At 36.5% G+C, this 26,607-nt stretch overlaps 2 protein-coding genes across 8 annotated transcripts in view; one reads left to right on the top strand and one right to left on the bottom strand.

Annotated features, from left to right (window-relative positions):
• The window catches only part of camkk1a (calcium/calmodulin-dependent protein kinase kinase 1, alpha a), a 91,734-nt gene extending 70,910 nt beyond the window's left edge, over positions 1 to 20,824 (top strand). For 2 of the 4 annotated variants that reach the window (XM_079871941.1, XM_079871942.1), the window contains exons 9-18: positions 793 to 814; positions 5,417 to 5,505; positions 7,801 to 8,000; positions 8,770 to 8,823; positions 9,014 to 9,087; positions 9,663 to 9,750; positions 12,634 to 12,762; positions 13,140 to 13,243; positions 16,317 to 16,364; positions 17,750 to 20,824. In XM_079871941.1, coding sequence (XP_079728067.1) covers positions 793 to 814; positions 5,417 to 5,505; positions 7,801 to 8,000; positions 8,770 to 8,823; positions 9,014 to 9,087; positions 9,663 to 9,750; positions 12,634 to 12,762; positions 13,140 to 13,243; positions 16,317 to 16,364; positions 17,750 to 17,825 — 884 coding nt within the window. In that variant the 3' untranslated portion in view covers positions 17,826 to 20,824. The remainder of the gene's footprint in view (positions 1 to 792; positions 815 to 5,416; positions 5,506 to 7,800; positions 8,001 to 8,769; positions 8,824 to 9,013; positions 9,088 to 9,662; positions 9,751 to 12,633; positions 12,763 to 13,139; positions 13,244 to 16,316; positions 16,365 to 17,749) is intronic. The other 2 variants (XM_079871943.1, XM_079871944.1) reach the window with 1 other exon arrangement.
• An 806-nt stretch (positions 20,825 to 21,630) lies between these two features.
• p2rx1 (purinergic receptor P2X, ligand-gated ion channel, 1) overlaps positions 21,631 to 26,607 on the bottom strand; it is a 23,486-nt gene continuing 18,509 nt past the window's right edge. For 2 of the 4 annotated variants that reach the window (XM_079871947.1, XM_079871948.1), the window contains exons 7-13: positions 25,795 to 25,936; positions 24,899 to 25,044; positions 24,487 to 24,577; positions 24,337 to 24,402; positions 23,588 to 23,683; positions 22,911 to 22,955; positions 21,631 to 22,804 (exon numbers count right to left, since the gene is read on the bottom strand). In XM_079871947.1, the coding sequence (XP_079728073.1) occupies positions 22,799 to 22,804; positions 22,911 to 22,955; positions 23,588 to 23,683; positions 24,337 to 24,402; positions 24,487 to 24,577; positions 24,899 to 25,044; positions 25,795 to 25,936 (592 nt within the window). In that variant the 3' untranslated portion in view covers positions 21,631 to 22,798. Of the gene's footprint in view, positions 22,805 to 22,876; positions 22,956 to 23,587; positions 23,684 to 24,336; positions 24,403 to 24,486; positions 24,578 to 24,898; positions 25,045 to 25,794; positions 25,937 to 26,607 lie in introns of those variants that run through there. The other 2 variants (XM_079871945.1, XM_079871946.1) reach the window with 1 other exon arrangement.

Here is a 26,607-nt window from a genome sequence, read left to right as displayed (position 1 = left end):
AAATAAGGTGTTTGTGCTGATGGACTGCTACAAACTTCCACTGAGCAATGCTGCGAATAAAAGCACATATCATACTTATATGCGGAAAAAAGTCTGGTCATATAAGGCTTTGACATTAGCCTGGCAAGCCAGACCTACATCAAGATGTTAGGTCTGGCAACTCACCATAGACACGGCTCAATCCGAGGGGCGGGATAAACGGCTGTCTTTCAAATTCCCTCTGCACGCAATAGGACAGCGCTTCAACCAACCAGAGCGTTTTCCCAACAGCGGAGCTAACGTTAGTTGATAGATTCAACTTCTGAATCTGGCCGGCAAAACTACGAACACATCTTCCTTTTTTTAAGAATGACTTAAGTGCCATTCTTTGCTCTTTTCTCAAAGAAAAACTTAACTCCAAGTCCTCCAGAGTCGCGGACAAAGCCGATTCGAAGACTGCCAACAGCAGCAGCCATTCTTTGTTTTCAAGTGGCAGGTAACCGTCGCAACTCTGTCGTCATTATGTTAAGCCCGCCCCGCCTACTCTATACACGATGTGATTGGCCTGACCCAATTTAGGTTTTTGCAGTTCAAAAGTCAATGGAGAGTTGCTAGACAACCCTGGCTGCAAAATACATTTTGCTGCCGCTAGGGTGCGTCTAGATTTCTAGGCTACTTTGACATGCTATATGAGGACTGTGAAGATTACATTTCATAAAGTGCACTGAATAATGGGTTTGTCAATAACAGAATGTCTTTTCACTCTCACTTTGCTTTAATGACTCCCTTTCTCCTGTTCTGATCTCTCTGCAGTGTTTGAGCTGATGCAGAAGGGGTGAGTATTCTGTGTGTCCACTTTCACCACATTACCTTCCATGCTCTGTCTTTCCATTAATCACTCAATTCCTCCTTCATCAACTGCCCTGTCTTGCATATCTGTTATCAGTTTCCCCTGTTTTCCTCCCTTGTTCCAAAGGGATTAATTAAATTCTTATGTTATCACTTTCTCACTCAGACTCTTATGTTTTTTGTCATTGAATAGACTTTTTTCTCTCTACATATTAAAAAAATTGCATTGTTAATCTTTTCTGTATTACTTCTGTTACTTGTAGTGTTTATTTATTCTGTTGCTTTCTCTGCGTTTCTAAATCCATAAAAAGCTAATTTAAAGGGTAGCAGTCTTCCAGTTTATTATAAGACCTTTTTTTTTCCCAAATGTGATATTTTACTTTGGTTGAATATGAGTTTCTGCCAGGTGGCCTGGCTTTGTTTTGGAGAGAAATGTGTTGTTCAGTATCCCTGGTGTTTGTGGGCTTATGCCTTGAAAAGAGCAGATTAAAACTTACTTTGCATAATTACAGAATGGTCTATTTTCACTAGACCTGGCTGAATATATTTGGCCTTTCTGCTCAATCGTGATTCACTGCCTGTGGGTAATGAATGAAATGGCCTTTTGAGGACCCTGTTTTGTGCTAAGTGGTTTGTGTGATTGGTTTTTATGTAAATCTCACAGTCACAGTTCGTTTTGAGGGATTCCATCCACTCTGTGTTCATGTAGTTTCACAGCATCTTCTGTTCTCTCACTGATGTCTCTTACTTGCCCAGTGTGGCCTTGTTGTAATGTCTTGCTAATTTACACTATGTAACTTTTTTTTGGTTCAAAATGAACAAAATTTAAATGATGAGTTAATACCTCATCAATCCTTCTTCAAAAACATGTTTTTGTGTTACTATGGTATTCACTATGGTATAAGTCTGTTATAAGTGTTTTTAGTTTAGACCTGACGGGATGGTTTTCATGGGAAATCGCATACATGCCTCACTCGCCGCGTGTGTCTCGTTATATCCGTAAATACAGAAAAGTTTCTCCGGCTACTCAGGTTAGTTGTCACAACGAGCGAGAAAGGTTAAAGCTAAAGCTCGAACCTCCGGGCAATCACCAGTTTGAAAAAAATTGCGAACAGAGAAGTCGTCTGCTGGCAAAAATAGAACGCGACAGAAAAACATTTGCCATTCTGTGATGTCCTGTACTGTTGTTTCGGATTCTTTTGATTTGATTTGATTTATTTGACAATATATTTAAAACAAGTACAATCAAGCCCAAAAGACCAATTCATACACATCTTTAAAAAGAAACTGTCGAGGATAAAATACACAAAAAAGCCATAAGCTTATTTCCATTGTGGTCCTCAGAATTCAAAAATGGACGAGCAGTTCGTAATGGGAATGAGATCAACACAACACACATCATCATACATATAATACCTCAAACATCATTAAAAAGACATTTTTTAACTTCTCTTCTAAAAAGACCTTCTTCATGAATTTGTTTTAAGCAATCAGGCAATTCATTCCAAGCAACAGCGCTAGAATACAAAAACGATACCCTTATACCGTTTATATAGGTATATATTGTTTATCCTTGACCTTGTAGAAAAACTATGAACATCTCTTATGAAAACATAATAGTCACACAAATACTTTGGAACATTTCTCTGTAATATTTTATACACCATCATCAACTTAAGAAAAATTACCCTCTTGTCCACTTTTAAAAACCCTATTTCCCTATAATGATTAGTATTTAAATGCATTTGAGGATGAAGGCTTAGAATAATTCTACACAACTTGTTCTGAGCAGTCTGTAATTTAATTTTCACTCGTTTCGTAGAGCCACTATACCAGAAAGTTGCTGCATAATCAAAATGTGCTTGCACTAATGCACCAGCTAACATTTTTAAGGTTTGAGTATCCAAATAAGCAGCCTGTCTTCCTAGGAATTTTATTCGATTACATACTTTAGAATGAACTTGAACAGCCATACTATCCCCAGTTAATTTATTATCCAAAGTACATCCTAAATATTTCACTTCTTGCTTAGCAGTAATCGTCAAATCTCCAACCCTCACTTCTAATTTGGAACATTTTCTTAATTTAGCCGCAGAACCAAATAAAATAGCTTCAGTTTTACCTAAATGTAAAAACAGTTTATTTTGAAAAAAACAGTTGGATACTTCCGCAATCTCTCTACTTAATTCACTTTCTATTATTTCTTTCTTCTCATCAGTAACAATTATTGTTGCATCATCAGCATATAATAGAAGGTGGCTAGAACCGGCCATTTTTAGATCATTTATATACATTAAAAAAAGTAAGGGTCCCAATACGCTGCCTTGTGGTACACCACAAGAGATGGGTAAATTATCTGAAAACACTCCGTTTAAATCTACCATTTGACACCTATTTGAAAGTAAATTTACATGCTTTAGAGTCAAAACCCATAGCATTTAATTTTAATAACAAAATATTATGGTCAACTGTGTCAAAGGCTTTCTGTAAATCTAGCAATACCATCCCACTTAATTTACCTTTATCCAATTCTTTCCTTATGTAATCTGTCAAATACAAAATTGTTGTCTCAGTGGAGTGCATCCTCCTAAAGCCAGACTGAAGTTCATACAAAATATTACATTTAAAAATATATTCTTCAATTTGGTCAAATAAAATCTTTTCAAACACTTTGGATAAGGAAGATAGAATTGACACAGGTCTATAATTATTACACTCAAACCTACTCCCTTTCTTAAAAAGGGGGAAAACTCTTGCTTGTTTTAATTCATCAGGTACCTTAGCTTGGCCTATAGAGAGATTTAAAATATGAGTAACCACAGGAGTTATAAAATTAGCTGAATCTTTAATAAACCTTGCTGGAATATTATCTAAACCTGTCGCTTTATTGCATTTCAGATCTGTTAATTTCTTATAAACTGTAGTCTCATTTACCTTATTAAATGAAAAACCTCCTAAAATGACACCACAATTAGCATAATACTCCTTAACTAATTTGTCATTATATAAACCAGTCTGGACTGGTAACTCCTTTATCAAATAGTCAGCAACAGTAGTAAAGAATCTATTAAAACAGTTGGCTACTTCTTTCTGGTCTGTCAACAATTGATCATTAACTTTAAGACTAATTCTAGAACCTTTACTCTTAGCCCTTTTCCGACACCCTAAATCATTTAAAACTCGCCATAACTTTTGAGAATCCTGCTTTACTTCACTAATCTTATTCTTAAAAAAAGTTTTTTTAGCGTCTTTAATCTTACATCTTGTCTCATTTCTTTTATGTTTAAAATTTTCATAGTCATCCTTATTTCCATTCCTTCTAAATGCTTTTAAACTATCATTGCGTTCCTTAATATCTTTCAAAATACTATCTGTCATCCAAGGTTCTGTTCTTTGTTTAATTCTTATCTCCTTGTAAGGCGCAACTTTGTTCAAGACTTTCAAGAAATTGTTCTTAAACTTATCCCAAGCTATATCCACATCATCACACTGCGTCACCTCAATCCAATTAATCTTACTAAGTTCTTCAACAAAGATTTGTGGATTATACCTTTTAATTGATCTAATTTGTAATGTATTATGTTGCCTTATGGCCTCTCTCTTTAATTTCCTAATTACATAAACCATATTATGATCACTTAATCCAGCCTCCAAAACACCACTTCTAAAAATCTTGTAATTATCTGAAACTAATATACAATCAATAATTGTTCTACTTTTAGGAGTAATTCTAGTAGGATCAACAATAATTTGTTTCAATGCATATGACTTACAAAATGAACTAAAATGTTTAAACACTGACAAATCCTTCTTCTGAACCATTCTTCTGATTTAAATAGGTCACTAAGTTTATGTTGTCTAGCTGACTAACGTAGGCTAGATGAAATTTTGTCGAAACAACAAAAATAAGTTATAATATTCTTCAAAACACCATAATATATTATATATATATATATATATATATATATATAGCAGATATACATATCCAAAATATATCAGAAATAAAATGAAAATACATGTATATTGTTTCTAATTGACAAATAAACACTGTTACCTGTTTATTTAATTTGTTTCAAAAATAGTTAATTAATAAATGGGTAAATCATCATGATTGTAACATTTAATTTGCAGTTTTAAAAAGCAAAATTTAATTGTTTTAATTTATTATTTCCAGCTATTAATGTTTGTAAAGAACAACGTAATGAACATTTGTATTGAAAATGTAATTATTATTATTACATATTTGAAATTAAATGTTTTATACAAGGAATATTTTTTGTCTGCTGCATATAAAAATAGCTAAAAATAAAATCGATCATATTTTTATGGTTGTGTCAGTGAGCATTTTTGGAAGGTAAGTAAAAAACTACATCAAAATATTTGTTATTAATCAAGCTGGTTTCATGCTGAAATCGCATCAAGAGGATGTTTCAGACACTATATTGTATCGAAATGATTTTGAGACTAAATGTTTGAGGTTATTTCTCTACTTATCATTTCATTCACATTTTCTCTTCATGAATCGTTACTCTCTTTTATTTGTACCTTATCAGTTAACTTACAATAAAGTGTCTCCATTGGTCACCAGCCCTGTGATGGAGGTTCCCAGCGACAGTCCCTTCAGTGAGGACCAGGCCCGCCACTACTTCAGAGACATTGTTCTGGGCATCGAGTACTGTGAGTCATTTCCTTTATTTTTAAAAGCCTTTTTCAAATTGCTGGGTCGACCTCACTGTGTTCCATCCTCAGTTTATAAGGAGACCACCTTGACATGGATTTAGTAATAGAGCATCTGAAGTTAAATATATCCCAGGAGAGAAGAGCGAAGCAAACTCCTACAGATGAGCGGCTGACATTAATCATTACTCGAGTAAAAATAAAGACCCAAGAGAGCTCTGTCTCAAGGAACATCTCTATGTTTGTTGTTCTAACTCATCATGGCATCCTGTTAGGCTAATGAAGTGAGCGAATGTGGCAGTGCGCTCGTGTATGTGTGCGTGGGGGAGGTCATCGTTTCTTGATTAAAACCGTTCTGATCTCTCATCTGTCAAAAGAAGAAACATGAGATTTTATTTTGGAACATAAAGATTACATAAAATTAAGCTCAATCAACAGTATGTGGCATAATGTTGATTACCACATAAACTAATTTCCAAAAGCAAAAATCTGGGTTACAGTGAGGCACTTACAAAGGAGCAAAATGCAAACAATATGTGTGTTATCATGGCTTTTGTGTAAAAAAACAAAATCGCTTACTAAACATTTCAGTGTAAAGTTACAACACAATGTCATAAACCCTAAAACGACTGTAAAATTTAAACAGCTGTACACCTTAAATGATACAAATAAGTTTTAACAGAAGTATTAATGTAAGCGCTTTTACTTCACATTTCTGCTTTTAAATCCTTCAAAAATGGTCCCTATTCACTTCTATTGTAAGTGTGTCATTGTAACCTAGATTTTTGCTTTTTAAAAGAAAAAACGGGACGAGTCAAAATCATTAGTTAATCGACAGTATATGTCGATTGAGCTTAAATTGTATTGAGCCTTTAAATAAGATGGCAGCACAAAAAAGGAGAATGAGCTAAGCTGAGTAGATTGCCAAGTGTCTGTTCTGCTCGAGTGGAAACTCGGCTTTCATCAATTCATTTGAATCCTGTGGCAACCGTCTGGATGGCAACAGACCATTTGCATGATTCGCTACAAATCAGTCCATGTTCACAATGAACTCCTTTGTGTGTCTTTAATTTGTGGACTGCAATCAGAGTATGTGTCCATATCCTGTTTATTTCATTAGCGCTATGCTAGTTACCTTAGGGAGCCGTGTCAATATAATTAATTAATAGTTATCTAAAAAATCTGTGTGTGGGGGTTTTATGATATGTAAACTGCTTGAGAGACAATTAACATAAGCTGTGGCGTACTCTATGTGTTACATTCACCTTGCTTTGCTGACTTTGATCAAATTATTATATGCAGTAACCTGCTAATTCTTTGAACACATCTCTTTGTTCCTTAATGGATTTTCTTTTTTCATTACCATGCTTGTCATCTGAAGACATCTTAGACATGGCTCTTGTTGTCGCGTATAACCAGTAATGACACATGACTGAAAGATGATAAGTGGTGGGCAGGTTATCTTTGATTGACCACTTGAGACAAGAAGGCGTCTCTTAACCAATCAAATTCAGCTTCAGTGTGCACAGGGTGTCCTTCTTGATCCTTTCTGCTGTTCCTTAGTTAAGCTGAGACCTCCTGCGGTCAGACACACTTGATGTTGTACCTCCTCTTTACTTGCCATGCTCAACCTAGTAGCTTTATTAAACTTGTTTCGAGTTAAAAAAATAAATAAAAAAAACTGACATTCTGGTCAAAATTAAGTAACTTGTACAGTATAAGTATGGATTAGTATTACATGGTATGTTAATGTTTAATTTTTTTTTCTGATCACAATTAGGCATGGATGGATTAGTCTTGAATTTTAAATACTTTTTGATGTTGCATTGAGAAGATTGATCCTCACATAATATAATAATAATAATATATAAAGTGTTTTTGTTTAATGATCATTTGCAGGACTATAAAATGTATTATTATGACTTTTAAATATGGATAAAATAATTTGATCCTCATAACTTTACATTTAAATTATCGGTTTTAGTGATATTGACCTTGATAGCATGTGGTGTCACCCATCTCTAGTAATAATAATAATAATATTTTTTATACTTGTATTATAAAAAATTAAGTATTTACTATATTACTATATAGTACTATAGTTACTATATTATTTCTAAGTTTTGAGGACCAATGCGTTACATTTGTTTTGTGAAGTCTAATACAATTCTGAGATTTTAAACTAATCATCAGTAAATTGAACTTTTGGAATGACTCCTTCATCTTGTTATTCTTTTAGATGATATACTTGAAATATCATATTCCTTCTCTGATATTCTTTCTCTTTTTGCTCAGTGCACTTTCAGAAGATCGTTCACAGGGATATCAAACCATCTAATTTATTACTTGGAGATGACGGCCATGTCAAAATCGCTGATTTTGGGGTCAGTAACCAGTTCGAAGGTAACGATGCCTGTCTCTCCAGCACTGCTGGTACTCCTGCATTCATGGCCCCAGAGACACTGTCAGACAACCGCCAGAGCTTTAGTGGAAAGGTAATGCGTGTCTGTGGTGATTTTGCTGGTGTGTGTTGTGATAGGCCAATCAGAACTTAGGCTGAAAAATTAGGCTCAATAGAATTTTTTTTTTTTTTTTTAATGAATGGGACATTGCTAATTCTCCCATAACTGTGTCAAAGAGCTACGCTACTGTTCAACAGATTTTTTTTTAAAGTTTCTTAATTTTTATTTTTTATTTTGATATACAGTATTTCAAAATGTAATTTATTCCTGTAATGGCAATGCTGAATTTTTCACATCATTACTCCAGCCTTCAGTATCACATGATCTTTTAGAAGTCATTTTAATATGCTGATTTAATGCTTAAGAAAAAAAAATGTATTAGCATCCATGTTGAAAGCAGTATGCCTCTTAATATTTTTGTGGAAACCATTGTTTTCAGGTTGTTTTGATGAATAGAAAGTTCAGAAGAACAGCATTTATTTGAAATAGTTTTTTTTTTGTAACTTTAGAAATGTCTTTACTGTCACTTTTGATCAATTTAATGCATCTTTGAGCAATAAAATGATTTTATTGTTTTCTTAAAAAAAAAAAAAATAGAACTGACCCTTATTGAGTACACATTAGTCCATTCTTTAAGATATTTTGTTTTGCATTCCTAGGAAGAAAGTCATAGAGCTTTGGCACAACATGATAGTAAATAAATGACAACAGAATTTAAATTTTGAATGAACTCTCCCTTCAAGAAATGACATTTATCTCAATAGCTCCTGCATCAATATAACAGAAGTTATGTCTTGTTCAGGCTCTGGATGTGTGGGCTATGGGAGTGACTCTCTACTGTTTCGTGTATGGGAAGGTGAGTCGGCTCATATACTGATATAATCAGAATGATAGCAGTAATTCTTCATACTGAGGAATTATCTATCAGTAAGATCAATGGACGGGCCAGTGTGCTACTGCAGTGACATTTGGGTGATTGATGATTTTGATCACTCATCCGTCTAACCTTCCCTCCCTCTCCTCTATTTTTCTTCCTTGTCCTCCAGTGCCCATTTATTGATGAGTACATTCTGGCACTTCACAATAAGATCAAGTGTAAGCCGGTGGAGTTCCCCGAGACGTAAGTCGCCCCTCGCTGTGTGTGACGCATCTGTCGTCCCACAGAAACAGAGAAAGGAAATGTCAGAGATGTTTGACTGTATGACAGTGTGAGATGAATGCTATTTTGAGGCGTGTTGGTTTATGTATGATATTTGTGTATGCTTGTGCAGGTCTATGATATGTTGATGAAGTCTGTTGTCTGTGTGTGGAAGGCCAGAGGCCATCCGAATGCATGTCATCTGGTGTATGTGTTTGGACTAATCGTCAGCAAATAAAAGCGCGTCTCTCTCTCACACACGCATGGTCCCTGATGTCATGCTGCAGTGTTCTCACTGGCTAAACTAACTGCAAAATATCACAATGTCATCACTGTGAATCAAAAACAGTGTACATGACAAGGGGCTTCACTCACTTTTTGGGTTTCTTTTCTAAGCGTAAACCTCACAAATGTTTTTAATTAATTTAAAATTTTTAATTCTATGCTTACAACAAGCCAAAATTAAGGGAATGAGGAAAAATAATTTGAGAGATTCAACCTATCAACCTAAGGTTTGTGTTTTCAGCTGTTTTCTCTGTGTTTCTGTAATATCTCAGGCCAGCTATCAGCGAAGGGCTGAAGGACCTGGTCACACGAATGCTGGACAAAAACCCAGATGCCAGGATCACTGTTCCTGAGATCAAAGTAAGTATACAGTGCATATGATGGAAAGGAGCACTTCTTAGATTGAAAAGTGTAGAGTAAACCCTTCCACCTTCATCTTCACCACTCTGTATTGCAAGATAGTTATTATTCACTGAGGAGTGCATCTATTTACACTGAAATGAATGTGCATATTTGACCTTGTTGGCTGGGCTAGTATTATTAATCAAAGCTATCCTTCAGAAATCGCCTAAATTTCCCTTCCTGCATATCAGCGAGAGAGTGCGACATCACTTAATATTGAAATTATAGTCAGTTTCTCAAAAAGAAATGTATCATTAGTCTTCACTCACAGTAGCTCCAGTGTTTCTATCAAAGACCATTCCTGAGCCACATACAGGGATAGTGTTAATATGACACAATATCTCTGATAGCTTCTGCACCATCTAGCAGACTTGCTGTTTGGACAGAAACACATCAGCTAATCCCTATGGAGAAGGATTTTGGTTCAGTTCTGGAAACTTCCATCTGCTGTCTCAGTGTGACAGTGAGTGTGAATAATTAGCACACACACACACACACACACTCGGCCATCAGAGACTCTTGCCTGCATGTCATTACCCAGAAAATGTTCCATTAAAGCAGCGATCCCCAGAGCACACTTTAATCTGAGCTTCTCGGCCTACATACACTCAATAGCTCTACTCTTTACCCTTCAGACTAACTTTGTTATTAGGACAAATATTTTATTTCTTTAATAATTTTCTGATTGGATGAATGGTTAGATGGATGGATAGATGAAAGGATTGATGGATGAATAGAGAAATTAAATGAAGGATAGAAGGTTAGATGGATGGACCAAGGAATGGAGGGACGGACTGATGGATGGATTGATAAATGTAAGTATAGATGATGGCTTGATGGAAGAAACACTATATAGAGGGAGCGATGGATGGATTGATGAATAGATGGATATATGACAGCTGGATGGATGGACGAATGGATGGATGTATGGACTGATCTACAGACATGAATGGATGCATGGATGAATGGATGGACAGACCGATTGATTGAATGGATAGATACATGATGGCTGGATGGATGGATGAACTGATCTACAGACATGGATGGATGAATGGAAGGATAAATGATGGATGGATGGATAGAATATTAGATGGATGGACCGATGGATGGATGGACAGACTGATGGATTGATGAATAGATGGATATAGGATGGATGGATGGATGGATGGATGGACGAATGTATGGATGGATGGACTGATCTTCAGACATGGATGGATGGATGGATGGATGGATGGACAGACTGATGGATTGATTAATAGATGGATATATGATGCTGGATGTATGGACTGATCTATAGACAGATGGATGGATGAATGGAAGGATAAATGATGGATGGTTGCATGGATGGATGGATGGATGGATGGATGGATGGATGGATGGACGGATGGATGGATAGATAGAATATTAGATGGATGGATGGATGGATAGATACATTGATGGATCTACTGACATATAATTGGTAGAGTAGATCAATGGATGAATTGTCGTGATGGATGGATGGAAGCAAGGAAGGAAAGATGATGGATGGATGGGTAGATGGATGAATAAATGAAATTATAGGTTAAATGGCCAGATGAATGGATGGATGGATGGATGGATGGATGGATGGATGGATGGACGGACGGAATGCAGGGCCGTAGCTAGAGGATTCGGGGCCCCCTGAAAAAATATTGATGTGGGCCCCCACCACCCTCCACCAATATCATATACTGTACAATAGATGAGCATGGAGGCCCACATGTAACAGAAGATGGTGATGTTGTTGTAAAACCTTTATTTTAAAAGATAAATGTTTATATAAAAATTACAACGAATAAAAACTAACAAAAAGCAAGAAATTGTTACATTTTAATAATAAAACCAATTTTAAAAAGTAACAGCAAAATAATGTTTTTTTCACCCTCAGTCTGTTATAATTCATAAATCAAAAAGTAAACATTTAGAAATGGACAAGAATGCAGTCAAATTAAAAAAATAAAATCATTTGTTGTCTGATTTTTTAATAAAGATAATATAGAACTGGTAATATATTATTAAATAAAGCTAATAGATTTATTCATCCAAGTGCAGTGTGTTGTATTTGTGTTTTCTTGATGTATAAATACATCAGCCGACAGGCCAAGTGCATAATGCAATGCGTCGTGACTCGTGTACATTTTTTAACTCTATTTACAAAAGTGTAAAAAGACAGGGATTTTGACCACGTAATCATTCGGTCGATTGTGGTGCGCGCCGATAATGAAAGTGACAGAACCCGGCAGGCTGTAGACGGTAGTTTTCTTATTCCCAGCGAAATAACAATACAACCTGTCTTTAAGAACATCTTGATCAACTGGGATACAACAACTCTCCTGGCCTCCCTCTCCTTCTTTTCATGGCGTTTCTGGTTCCCTGATTTATGTTTTCTTTTCCCCAACATTTTTCAGTCAGTTAGTCGCCTGCTCTTCCACCAAGTTCATCGTTAACTTCCGGCACTGCCGCCTCAACTCTGATTGGTTCTGTTCACAAGCTGGGGTGGGACTTACAATTTTATTGGGTCCATCTGATGTTTGTCACTGACTGAATAATTTATAAATACTTTAGATCGGACTAAACCATTTTTAAGGAGGTAAGAGAAGCAGATATTTGGAAAAAGATATTTAACGAAATTTCATTTAAACCTCAGGCATACAACTAATATAAATATTAGAATTATTCATACAACAGGGGGCTACACAATATAACCGCTGGATTTTGTGGGGCCCCCTGTAATTGTCACCACCTTTCACCCCACTAGCGACGGCCCTGACGGAATGACATGTACACAGCATGTTATATTCGTGTGTGCGTGTGTATTTTCAGGTGGACCCCTGGGTGACTCAGGATGGTACAGACCCATTGCCTTTAGAAGAGGAGCACTGTACTGCGGTAGAAGTCACTGAAGAGGAGGTGCAGAACTCAGTGAAGTTTGTCCCCAGTCTGTCTGCAGTAGTAAGTGAAACAGAGTGTGTATGGGTTTATGAGTTGCTGAACTGTAGTTACATGAACACACACAAGCCAAATGTGTCTAGTGCATCGTACTGCTGTCAATGAGTGGATGAATAAGAAGGTTAAGACACAATAGACCTCAACCAAACAACTGAAACCTCATCACATGTCAAACTGATCCTGCTTTTCCTTGATTACTTTCCTGGAATTAGTCCTTCTTGCCATCATCATCATCATTTCAGTAAATGCAAAGCGTATTTTTAGCTTTTTTCTCTATTTTGTATTTGTAAATGTTGTATTTCTGCATGCCCTGATCTGTGTTCTTTTAATATGTACGGTAAGTTAAGTCAACTAGTCCCCTCTTTCCTGTGATGCTGTAGATCTTGGTGAAAGCCATGTTAAGGAAGCGTTCCTTTGGGAATCCATTTGAGTGTCCCAGCAGGAGAGAAGAGAGATCCATGTCTGCTCCCAGCAGTCTTCTCATGTAAGTGTTTCAACCGATGGCCAACTGGAAACCAGAGTAATATAGCTGCACAAATACAAATGACTTTCCTTTTGCTCACAAGTCTTTGTAAGAGGTTGAAGTCTTTTTAGCATTGCAACTCTTTTATTCTTTGCTTTTTTCACTCTCACATTCAAGGTCGCAGCATGATATTTCAGACGTCATGTCTATCAATTTGAACAGGAAGGTGTGCTAATAGTCACCCATTACTTCTCCTGCCGCCAACATACGTTTCCATAGTAGCATGATTCAGACGTTTTTTTTCTTTTGCAGTAGCATTCAAAGCTCTGGGACTTGATGTTTTCACTATTCTTTCTTCTCTGCTTCTCTGAGACTGCTGACTCCCTCATTAATATTTTTATAATATATATATTTATAGCGACTCCTGGCCATAAATTAGGGCAGATTCTTGGTCTTAGCGCTAGTTTATGATAAACATTTTGTAAGCTTTATATTCTAATGACTAAACACATCACACACAGAGAATTTTTCAGAATTCTAATGTCCTTGCCTTATTCACCCTGAGGGTGGCGCTCTAATGATGGTTGAAAGACTTTAGTGTACAAGACAAACGCATAGAATGCATTTATAAAATTGCCTTAAAGGGATAGTTCACCCAAAAATGGTGAAAATTCTGTCATTAATTACTCGCCCTCATGTCGTTCCAAACCCATAAGACCATTGTTCATCTTCGGAAACACAAATTAAGATCATTTTTGATGAAATCCGAGAGCTTTCTGTCCCTCCATTGGGAGCAAAGCAACTTACACATTCAAGGTCCAGAACGATAGGAAAGACATCATTAAAGTAATCCATGTGACTCCAGTGGTTTAACCTCAATTTATGAAGCAACGCGAGTGCTTTGTTTGCACAAAAAAGTGTGCAATATAGTTATAAATGTATATTTCAGTTTTTCATATTCAGCATCTATATATACATACAGTAAATACAAGTTCTTAAAATGTCACAACAATAATTCCGTTTTTTTATTTTTTATTCCTCTGGATGTTTGCACCATCCATCCTTTGACAGTTATTCTCAGAGGCCTTTTGCTGGTAATGTTTCTGCCCACTAGGCTGACAGTAAGTGTCTCCATGAAGTCATCTCTGTCCCCACTCTGCTGCTTTTCCCACATTAGAGGGGGTTTGTTCAAGGACAGCAGCATGTTCTCTCACTCTTCCTCTCTGTGTGCTGTCTGTTAGATGCCTGTCAGAATCAGCAGAGGGTTGCTCCCTGTCCTATGAATGCCCTGGATCAATACAAACAGTCTGGTTATATCTGTATGCATCCCAGATAGACCAAAGTCATTGTTTTGTTTGTTTGTTTGTTTTTTTGTGCTTTTTTTTTTATCTTTTTTGATTATCTGTAAACAGATTGACATGCTTGTTTGGTGTTAACCCTCTCTGTTGACAAGGATGCAATCTGATTGGGAAATGAAGTGGATCAATACAGTGACTCAGCAGACCGGTGACTTCTTTTGCAAGAGGCAGTTTATTGTATTTTCATTTACCTCTATAATTTTTTATTAGCCATTTGTCAGTTAGTCGTTCCCTCTGAGTAATAGCGTTTCTGAATAAATAGATCAAAAGCAGCAGCGCCCCCGGTTGGTAGAAAGATATCATCGTAATTTTGAAAATCCCTCCGTCCCTTTAAATCTCCTTCTATCAGGGGTGACCATTTGCATGTCATCCATAATTCAGTGTCAGGTTGAATACACTACCTCCCGCACCGTTAATAACCTTTTTCATCTAAACACACACTGTACACACTGAACACACACTCTCCCTCCCTTTCTCAAGCGTACATGCATACTCACTCGACTGCAATTGTTACTCTGTGATGGCAGCAAGTCATTTTTTGTGATACTCATGATGAATGCATTATTTATGAGTAGATTATTTTCTACATCTCTCTGAAATATTCATTTTGTCAGAATATTGACACTTTAACTACCTGTTTTAGCACAGGCACATTATAATTTAGTACAGCCACCATATCGGCATCTGCTGATGTTGGATATACATCTAATACATGACACCCTGCTCATGTCTACCTATTTTTCTGGTATCTAGTGCTCACTTAAATAACATTTTTAAATGTAATCTTTAACAAATCTCAAAATCCATCTTTCATGCTTTCAATTACAATTGTGTGTGTGTGTGTGTGTGTGTGTATATATATATATATATATATATATATATATATATATATATATATATATATACACACACACAAACACACACAATACAAATATCTTCAGTTTATCATTTATATAACATCAGAATAATTATAGGCTTATTTGTATCAGCCACTATTTTTATATCAGTGCATTTTGTCAGCCTGTTGTTCTCTGTTTGTGCTGGATAGCACCGCTCCTCTACTCCACAGCTGTATATTAAACAAAATATGTTCTTATTGGTTGTGATTTTGTTGCATCGTGCCACTTTTTTCTTTCTGTTTAAAAAGTTGTCGCTTCAGGCCTGGATAGGACACGCTATACACAATTACACATCACTGAACCAACCCTGTCTGGGAGCATGGGGAAAGAAATTGCTGTATCACTACACATTTGTTGGATGTGATGAAAATGTGGCTGCACATTATTGCATTTCAGGACTTTTTTCTGGCCTCCAGCACCTTTAAAAATCACTCTAATTTTTTAGCCACAGAGCGCAGGTTGGGTGTGGGTAACGTATTCATATGCTCATGAAGCACAGACTGGAGTTCGTTGATGATATTTCCTGCTGGTGTTTGTCAAATACAGGGGTTGAACGCTGTCTCTTCTGGACAAATATGCTTGGTTTTTTATAAGCATCTGGTACATGCATCTCTCTTTAGTAGTTGATGCTAATGCTGTCCATTTCCATAAATTGACTTTTATTGCAGAACTCAATTTAAATGTAGTCTAATGTCGACTGTTTATGTAATTGGCATTCTGACCAGCAAAAACTCACTGTAGTCTCTATAATGACCTGGTTCCTGCTCCTTTACTTCATATGAAACTGCTGATGCTCTCCTCCCTTTCCTCCACTCTCTCTCTCTCTCTCTGCTGCAGGGACTCTTGGCCATTCCGGCCCTCTTTTAAACTCCAGCCCTCGTTAAGGTAACTCATTGTGACAGGTGGTCATTGTCATTTGTCACTCAAGCCCTGTCAGATTCCATGTATTCCCACGGGTCAGTGAAAGAGTCATATCAGCCTCCACCCTGTCCTTGTGTGGCATTTCTCTTGTTTTTGGCAGTGAAAGTATTTGCTAACACTGTTAAAAGTGTCCAAGCCTGTGAAACATGTCATGTTGTGGTCTTTCATTCAATCCCACCATATACATTCTGAGACCTCCGTGTGCAGTTGTCTGTTGCAGAGAACCTTCCCATGTTCATCTGTTTCCTCCAAGATTGTGTGTCAGTGTGCTAGTTTTCTATTGTTCAGTGTTTAATACTGGATAGTTTCAACCACAGACAATCTACAGATGCATCACACCTGTTTGATGCATGTTGCAGATTTTTTGTTGTATGTTATAAAGCAACAGCAATGTGCTTTACGATCATATACTTTTACAGTAATGTGCTTAAATGTGCTTTATAAAAAAAAAATGGCTAAATAAATTTGGCAACAGCTGGCTGAACTCTCCAGTTCTGCTCTGATCAGACAAATCATTTAAAATAACTGTTTCCTATGTATATATTTTTTTAATCCTGTAATGTCAAAGCTGAATTTTCAGCATCATTGCTCATTTCTTCAGAGTCACATGATCCTTCAGAAATCATTCTAATATGCTGATTTGGTCCTCAAGATACATTTCTTATACAATGTTTAAAACAGTTGTGCTGCTTTAATATTTTTGATTTTTTTTTCCAGGATACTTTGATGAATAGAAAATACTGCCCCCAAACTTCTGAACAGTAGTATATAATATATAACGTACCAAGCTGCTACAATTACACTTTTTACCAAAAACTAATAACTGTTTTGAAGTTTTTTTTTGTTTTTTTTTACTTGAGGCACTTGATAACAATTAAATAGATATTCTCAAGCACAATGTCTTAAAAAAATCTATACTTGTTACTTGGACATAAATTATTCATACATTTTCTGCAGATTTCCTCTTTTTTTTCTGTACAACCATTCACAGTGCCATTTTTTTACAATATTTTTGAATATTGCGGTATCACTGATTTAAGATTTATTTGCCCTAAATGAAATGCAAATGTTAAATGTTCAAGATTTGCATCTTGATTTCGCAGCCTCTCTATATCAATTTTATTTCAATTAAATTTCAAACTTCATCATTGCTATGGTTTTTTGGGGGGGCCAAAGCATCTGTGGTTACATGTGCGATTCTTGGCCTGAATAATCTGTATAGTAGACCAGACCTTATAGACTATAGATAGTCAAAAGTCTGCCTTTTCGAAATCAACTACTGGATCAAAGCATGGATCATTTAGAAAGATAATGATTCATTTCTCTCTGTGTTTTTCTTTCTCTCTCAGAAAGGGGAGCAGTGGAGAGGCTGGTAGAGAAGTCGAGCTCGAGGACTTGCATGAGGACGAACCACCCACCTTTTGAGTGTCTCCATAGATCCTGAAGCGTTCCTCATTGTCTGCGCTTCTTCATTCAGACACTTCCAACCCTTCGAGCAGATGACCATCATGACCCAAACGGCTACACTACACTACACTCTGTTTCCACCAACTTGAGGCTCACCTTGACATTGAACTGGATTCTGCTATTGCTTGTCGTCTTTCAGGCTTTTCACTTTTTTCAGTCTTGCACAAGAATCACTTTCCTTCCTTTTTTTAGGTACACCGTAGTAACGGTTCTCAGAAAACCTGACCTTGGTAATCCGGTGATTATAATGCAGTTTGGATCTTTTCATCTTTGTTCTCTTGTCCTGGCTAAACAAGAAGATTTTGGATGGAATCTGGGCCAGCTTTGTTTGAAAACCAGACTATGTCATAAGCTTTCTAGAGCAAGACTACAGCATTTACAAAAGATGGTAATATTAACTTGGTATGGCACCTCATAAAGCTAAAAAAAACATTGATGGCGTTGATGCAGTGTGCTGCCATCGTAACGTTTGTACATGTGTATAAAATAATAGCTTTGGTGTCTTGCCTTTTTGTATGCTAATGTGCAATTCTTAACCCTATCCGCGTCATTGCATGCCTGGAATATGGCCTTTTACATATTATGGTGTTTCCATATCTCTGTTGCTTTCCATTTCTTTCATACTATCAAAATGTTCTCATTTCATTCAGATACAATATATAAACAGACACACATAGTGTGAATCAAAGGGGCTTATGGAACTACTAGACACTAAAAGAGCTCTTGATGTATAAATGACTGCACATTCAGTCAATTCTAACGAACAGGGCTTTCTCACGAAATATACTGTGTTTGGTATAAGCATTATCTAGAACAGGGCTTTTTCTCCATGTTTGTGAATGTCAGAAATCCCACATTTGGAGCGCGCCGGATGCAGGGCTCTAATGTCGCAGCGCTTTGTCTCTACAGGAACAGAATGCGTCATTGTTTACCAAGTCTTCACATTCCAAAAGGCCTATTTATCAGTCAGCAGTGCTAACGGGCGCTCGAACGCGCATGCAAATATGCCACCAAGGCAAGCAAGTGTGCGCTGATGCGGAAGGAGAAGGAGTCACTTTCACTCAAAACAAACAAGACAATTGAGGGAAGGATCTGAATATGGTGTTTAGCTGTGGAACGAAAGTGAACCGCCATTCAATGTCATCACGGCCCCTCTTGGCCTGTATTAACTCAGTCCAAAACAATACTCCCTTGTTTACATCGGATCGTCTGCCAGGCGAACCCATCAGCCCCTGTTTTTGAACCATGTATTGAAAGTACAAAGAGAATCTGAGTGGACAACCATTGTAAATACGCATTGGCGATCGAGATATTTAATTATGGGCACAGATCACTCCTATTAATTATATTTTTATTGTGAAATCCCCACTGAGTGTTTGTGTTTTAAAAGGAAAGTTCACACAAAAATGTAATACTGTTATCATTTACCAAAAGGTCTGTCCATACCAATACGAATGTTCGGCACACAAATCTGTCCAATTTTCACATGCAATTTGAATCAGGTGATGGCCTCGAAACTCCCAAAGTGTTTCCCATTTTGTGTGCCACATGCATCAGATGTTCAGCCAACGGTCCGTGGATCCTTCGTTTGCTAATTAAATAATTCCAATTGATGAATTTAAATATGAACGCTAAATAAGTGATCGGTTTGATGTGTGTGTTTATGTCACAAGCTTCAAATCAGATTTGATCTTTTAACATGCGCACACTGCACAAATTGAAACCGAGGTTTCCATTGTTGTCGCATACGAAAGTGTCCTCTTACCATAGCTTATTTTCTTTGTTTTAGAAATCAGACTTTTTATTTATATATTTTGGGTAGCCTACTAATTAAGAGACGAAGAGCACATGAAGCTTTGTGCCATGCTGTTTATATACAGATATATATATATATATATCAAGCAGTAAAAATGCCCCTTCCCACATCCGAAAAAGTTAGGTTTTTTTGCAAACTTTGAAAAGATTCGCTTCACGTTTGGATGGAAACCCAGCTAATGAGTGGAAGGAAAATTTTTAGATTGTCACGACAGTCATTTATGTCACAATATTCAACAACAACCGCTCGTTCCGTGCGTCATACATCATGCATATTATGTAGGACTTTCCAGTTTAGTTTTTCGATCCAATCAAATTGTCCTGCCGAACAGATCAGAAAAGGTTTAAACCACCCCTTAAAATCCGAATGAAATGGTCAATTCATTCCAATTGACATGGTTACATGTGACTTTTTTTATTCGGACTGTGCTACTAGTCAGATTACAAACAGATTATTAGGGCCCATGTAAACGCATCTGAAAAGAGTAGCTTGGACTATTTTGAGGTGAACTGTCCCTTTAATTCATTTCAAGAGAATAAAACAGGACTCAATTAGGTCAGCTGCCAATTATTTCTAGTAAGCAGCAAGTGGTTAGAGGAAACCTTTAACCGATGTCAGTCATTTAGATGACTCATTATTGCTGATGAAGACGGATTGATAAACTGCAGTGAAGCGCTTTCATTATATTCTCACTAATATCCTGTGCAGATGGTGGTCCATTTTTCACTCCTACACATTCTTCCCCTGTTCTCTCTCTTCCCCCATCTCTCTCTGACCCTCTCTTAAGCACAAACTCCTTCTAGATTGGTTCTTGCCCATACCATTTTCTCTTTAAACTGAATTACACAGAAAAAAAAAAACATTTTCAGTGCCAAACGACTAGACTTTTTTTGGTCTGTTTGTATAGAGTATTTGATTTAGGCATTAAATGGATCCTCATTTCTGTTGTGTATTAGGATTCTGTATGTGGTACTCAGGGTCTGGACACTGCTGTTCTGGAAATAGAGAGAGAATGGAGTAGCATATTCTGTGTTCAGGAGCTCTAAGGTATGTTTACTGTATGTGTATAAATCCATTGAATGTTTTTAAATGACCCCCCTTCTCTTATATGTGCAGTCGCATGTGTCCATTCTGTCTTAAATGTGCAGTTGTCTTGTCTGTTACTTCTTGATGTATGCTATGCACCTGTTAGTGTCTCGACGTACGGCATGTCCCTTAACTTGCTATAACCTTTACAAACCTCTCTCTAGGTTCCCTGTTGCTTTTGATATCTATGAGACAAAACAAATAATGTCTAAAACCCCTTTAAATGGTTTCCTTCAGGACTTTTGTATAAGCTAAACATATGCAGCAAAATGCCATACTCTGTCTGAGCAATCAACTCGAGTGTGAAGGCTTTATTTTATTTTATGGGTTTCAGCTCATGTGCAATAGATGAGGTTTGATCATTTGTCTACCCATATTTATAAAGGTTTCTGCTGTTTGACACGAGTCTCAGAAGGAAGAGAGAGAAAAGTGACCAGTTTGACGCACTTTGTAGCTGCGAAACGTTCTTGCTATCAAAGCTTTATGCTTTTTTTCATTTCTTACAAATGTTGATTCAAAAGTATACCAGAATAGATTCATGTATATAGATCGTAGAACACTGTCTCGCTCGCATACCTGCAGTTTGAACTGCCCAGTTATTCGTGTCAGAGTGCCTGATATTGCTGGTTATTTATAGACGTCTGTATTCTGCTGCATTGATCTGAATGTACCTATTACAAAAATCGAAGAAAATAGACAAAAAAAGAGCATGGCCCGAGAAAGCACTGAATGCAACTCTTACTATGTAAATATGTACCAAACCATATAAAGATGCTATTTTTTGCATGCTTTTTGTACACATAGACATAATCAAAGACAATAAAGATATCACAGGTGACTCTGGTTCCTTCTTTATATTTTGTCATTTAGGGTTTTATTATCATTGTTTATGATAAAAATGAGCATGGAATCAATCGATGAAAATGAAATGTGAATTACAGTAGTACTTTAATACACAACAAAAGCAAACAATCCTTCCTGGTTTTCAAATTGTTCAAGAATGTAAATTCATTGAAATAAAAGGTTAGAGAAACTAAAATCTAGGTAGATGCCAACAAAGAAAAACTAAGCCATTGTAAATAAATAGAAAATAAATCCAGACAGAGTTATCAGGATACCACTATAAAGCAGAGGGGGTTTTGTATCATCCTGAAAGGGTTTGGTTTTGATTTGAATTTAAATGATTTTGTTATGTCAGAAGAAAGAGATTGAGTGTCCAGAAACTCGCTCTACCTGATCCTCTATCTATTTTCTGCAGCAACCACTTTACAAACAAATAAATATATGGGCATGAAATATGACAGAAAATGAGCACAGCTAAGAAACAGATTTCGTGGCAAAGTGCTTGGGATGAGTAATCATTATTCAGCAATATTTGACCGTTGAATGCTGCCAATGACCATTTAAAATCAAGTAGTCCAGAGAGCTGTGTATAATAATAATAAAATAAAAAGACTGTTGACGTTGAGTGCCCTATGTTTTTTGGCTCAGTGTTTCATTAATGAGCTAAAGTAAAAACTAAAGGCCTAAACCATCATAATTCTGTCTTTAAGTGCTGGACAGTTTCAGCTTTGGATGGTTCATTGACTCATTTAAAGCTTATTTCACACAAAAATCAGGGGGTCACAGTTTGACTTGCTACAAACTTGTACAAAACACCTATCAGTAAAATAATTGTTTTAAGGTGATTCAGTATCAAGATTTGTATATGGGTGACATATCCAGACATTACCCTGTTTGTGTAAAAAGACAAAAAGAAAAACCCTGTAAAGACCTCATAAAATAGTTCCTTTACAGTCCTGAGCCTCTCAATATTAACACAACTAGTGGAGATTTGCTGCGTCTTGAATCAAAACAGTGATTGGATATGTTTTCTCAGTAGTTTGGGAAGGAAATGTCCTTTAGAAAGGAAAAGTGATGTTATGCGGACAGTTGTCTGGCCGTCTTGCTCATGCTCCAGTGTTGAGGTGGTGGTGTTTTGTTTTCAGTGCAGTAACATTAGTCAGTCGTCATGGCAGCCGTCTTGACTTCACTCCTGTGCACAGCAAAGATCTGAATTACTGTGACCACAACTAAAATTGAAGTTGTTCATGGAGATACACTATCATTCTTCAGCGATCTGCGGTTGAAAGGTATGTTACCTTCGGTAGTTCTTTTTCTTTCTGTGACGGAGGCAAGGTTGGCTCCTGTGGATAGAAAAATGCATATCTGAGATTATCAACCACAATGTTTTTCTTTCTCAGAGAGCTGCTAGAGTGGGAGTCCTGCTGGTTAAGATGTGCCCTCGCTTTCTTTTCTCAATAAGAGACAAGTTTGGTCAATTTGCAGCGTTGCTACGGTAACCATCCCTGCAGAGATATCTACAGGAAGCCGTGGTGCTGCATAGACTTGAATGCAATAGTTTCCCTTACTGCCCACGTGCATACCGATCAAAAGTAGGATATTTGCTGACGCATGTGTGTTTATAGGACTTATTTTCCTCTCTCACACACACTCCATCAGTTCAAGTGAGGCGTGCTTTGTTTACCATATGAGGGCATTTGAATTATGCGTATCCTGGATGTTTTCTTAATGATACTACGGGAATGTTGCTTAATGTAAATGTTTGGAAACAGCACTGCATCTGCAACCACTCAAGTAACAATTTTGTCATCTATTATGTATCTCTGCTGCCATCTAGTCTAGGCTATGGGTAGTGAACTACAGTAGCATAAGTAACTAGCAACTACTGTATCTATCCATGAAAAGCATTAAGTTACTACACACCAGCAATCACAAAGGCAGGATACTGTTTATCCATTCAAAAGTCAACACTCACCACGTCCTGGACTTCTGTATGCTTGAATTTCATACTTTTGTAGAAATCTCTCTTTGGAAGTAAATATAGGAGCAGCAAATCGCACACGACGGTGGCCTTAAATGAATTAGAACAAATATGAACTTACTTCAGTGAACTTATAGTTATGAAATTAACTGTATAATGTTACAAGAGATTTCTGTTTCAAACAATTGCTGCTCTTTTGAACTTTCTTTTCATAAAAGAACCCTAAAAAAACATTTCCACAAGCAGCACAAGTGTCCAACACTGATCATCTGAAATGGTTCAGCATATTAGAATGATTTCTGAAGGATCATGTGACACTGAAGACTGGAGTAATGATGCTGAAAATTCAGCTTTACTGTGACAGAAATAAATAACATTTAAAAATACAAAACAATTGTAATAATTTTTCACAATATTACTGCATCAAATAAATGCAAACTTGATGAGGATAAGAGACTTCTTCTTTTAACAATTAAAACATTTAATTCTAAATTATTTGACCACAGTGGACCAATCAGAATCAAGTATTTCTTAGAGCTGTGCAATATAGTTCTATATAAATGCATCTTTAACATGGAGAATAGAACACAATATATATATATATATTTTTTTTTTTCATCTGGCATCTTCACCTTGATTACTTTAGACAGTAGAATCCAAAAGTGGAATCTGTGGTTAAATGTAATTATGGAAATGAAACCAGGTTTATCTCTTTATATTATTGTATTCTCTGTGAGACTCACCACTCCAAAGATTCCTACTCCTGAGCCAATGGCCGTAAACGTTGGGATGATATCAAATTTTCCTGCCTGCAAGGAAAAGTGTAAACACAAATTGAAATGTGCACGTGCCGTAATTTCTCTGTAAATGATCCATAAGAAAAATATGCTTACCCGTCCATGAACAATGATGCCTATCCGTACACCAAACACCTTCATTAGTGTTCTCTTCTCCTCGTTATCCTCCACATAATATTTAGCAAATCTGAAAGAGTCAGTAGCACATAATAGTTAAAGTATAGTGAATCCAGAAGATATTAATTCATTCATTCTTTTGGAGACCTCATTGTAGAGTTATTATGAACTCTTATAAGGCTTATGAACTTATAACTCTTATCAGGCTTATGAACAATACAGTATAGCAGGTTTGACCTTTTCTCAGTTTAGCTGTAATTTTACTTTTAAGGGAACATGAATATTGGTAAATAATCTGTGATTGTGCAGTGAAAATTCTAAAATATTTCATTATATCAAAAAAGGTTGTTTTCACAAGATGATTAAAAAGGGAATAAACTTTCTTACCCACCTAAAATTGTATCCCAATGATGGTTTCTCCACTTTGTCATTTTTGCCTGTTCCATAAAGACCATAGAATTCATACTTTGGTTTGCAATGTCTGATACTTAGGTCCAGATCGCAGTCCCAGTCAATGAGGACGCCTATAGCACCACCCTAACACATCACAAATACCATGAGGATCTTCATCAGTCACTACAACAATAATACTCTTGTAAGCCTTTAATAATAGATAAAATAATAAAAGATAATAAATAATGTCATAGTAAAAATGTAATATTGGATGTGTTGAAATATATGTATTTGCAGCAGGAGGAAATTAGCATTTTCAAGCCATAGGTTCCTTGGGAATTTCCTACGTTTTAAAAGAATATTATTATTATTATTATTATTATTATTATTATTATTATTATTATTATTATTATTATTATTATTATTATTATTATTATTATTATGGAAGCTTGTTTTCACCTCTGAAAAAAATACATTTTAAAATATGAATTTAAAGTCAAATGTAAGATTTAAAGTCACAATTACAGTCGCAATTATGAGAAATATAGTTGCATTTGCAAGATGTCATGTAAAGATGTAAACATTGTATCACATACAATCACAATTAGACCAAAATATGAAGGTCTCTTCAAGTTTTGTTGAGCACAGACCTTAAGGCCAATTCACACTGCACTGACAGACGCCGACCAACGACAACAGCACTTTGTCAGGTTTTGTCAGATCTGTGTATTATTAATGTCTGCGCCTGTTTGGTGTTGTTTTCGCATTTTCATGTACTGTAATCTGGTGATTGTCCTTGTTAGACGTCAGTGCAGTGTGAATTGGCTTTTATTTTACTCATAAAGAAAAAAAATTGCTGAGTGTATTTAAAATCATCAGTGACGAAAAACCTACCACACGAGCTATGTCAGAGAAATTGAACCCGGAGCGCTCAACAATGTCTCCTAATCTGAAGATAGGACACAGTGGATCAGTCTTGGGGTGATACAAACACCTACCGATGTAATTCTGGTCCACACTCTCCACCAAGTTACTCCTAGAGAAAGAAAAAAGTATGAGGAAAACATTCATCTAATATGTATCATATGTATTTTCCTTTTTTTCAACAAAAGTTAATTTGATAAATGCAGGCTTAGTACAGTACCTCCAACAGTACCTGTTGAAGACACATGGGCCTCGAGTTCACGCGCATAGGTTTAGTTACCTATTATCACGCGCGTGAACTCGACAATCGACTACTTTGGACTTCGACCGAAAACAGGATGTAAATACAGGTATAAGCGCTGGCTGAATTAACGTCACTTTTATTAATATCTTTCACATCTACTGCAATCAGATTCACCCGTGTTCACTCTGAAGGAATCACTCACATGGCTGGGCACTTGTAATGACACATCAAGGATGTTAAGAGGCTAAAAGCAGGTTTAAAACTAGCCCCATTTAAGTCAACAGGGTGCAAATTTTAAAAAGAGGATAACACGGTGTAGGCAACACCGATTTTTGTCGTTGTTCTCTGTACTGACAGCACTCCAAATTTACAAAAAAATGAGCTCAATGTTAAAATTGACCGGAGTTCTCCTTTAAGGGAAAACTGCGTAGGATGTGCGTGCGCATGGTTTTATAAATCCGAATATTTCTGTGCGTATCCGCACGTCCTATGTTTCATCCGTACGCCACTTCTGACGCAAATCCTACGCAAAGTTTTAT

Source organism: Squalius cephalus, assembly GCF_949319135.1.
Source record: "Squalius cephalus genome assembly, chromosome: 5".
In the NCBI taxonomy this organism is placed as follows: Eukaryota; Metazoa; Chordata; class Actinopteri; order Cypriniformes; family Leuciscidae; genus Squalius; species Squalius cephalus.
Note: the sequence above shows the minus strand (reverse complement) of the source record. Positions and strands in the feature narration are given on the sequence as shown.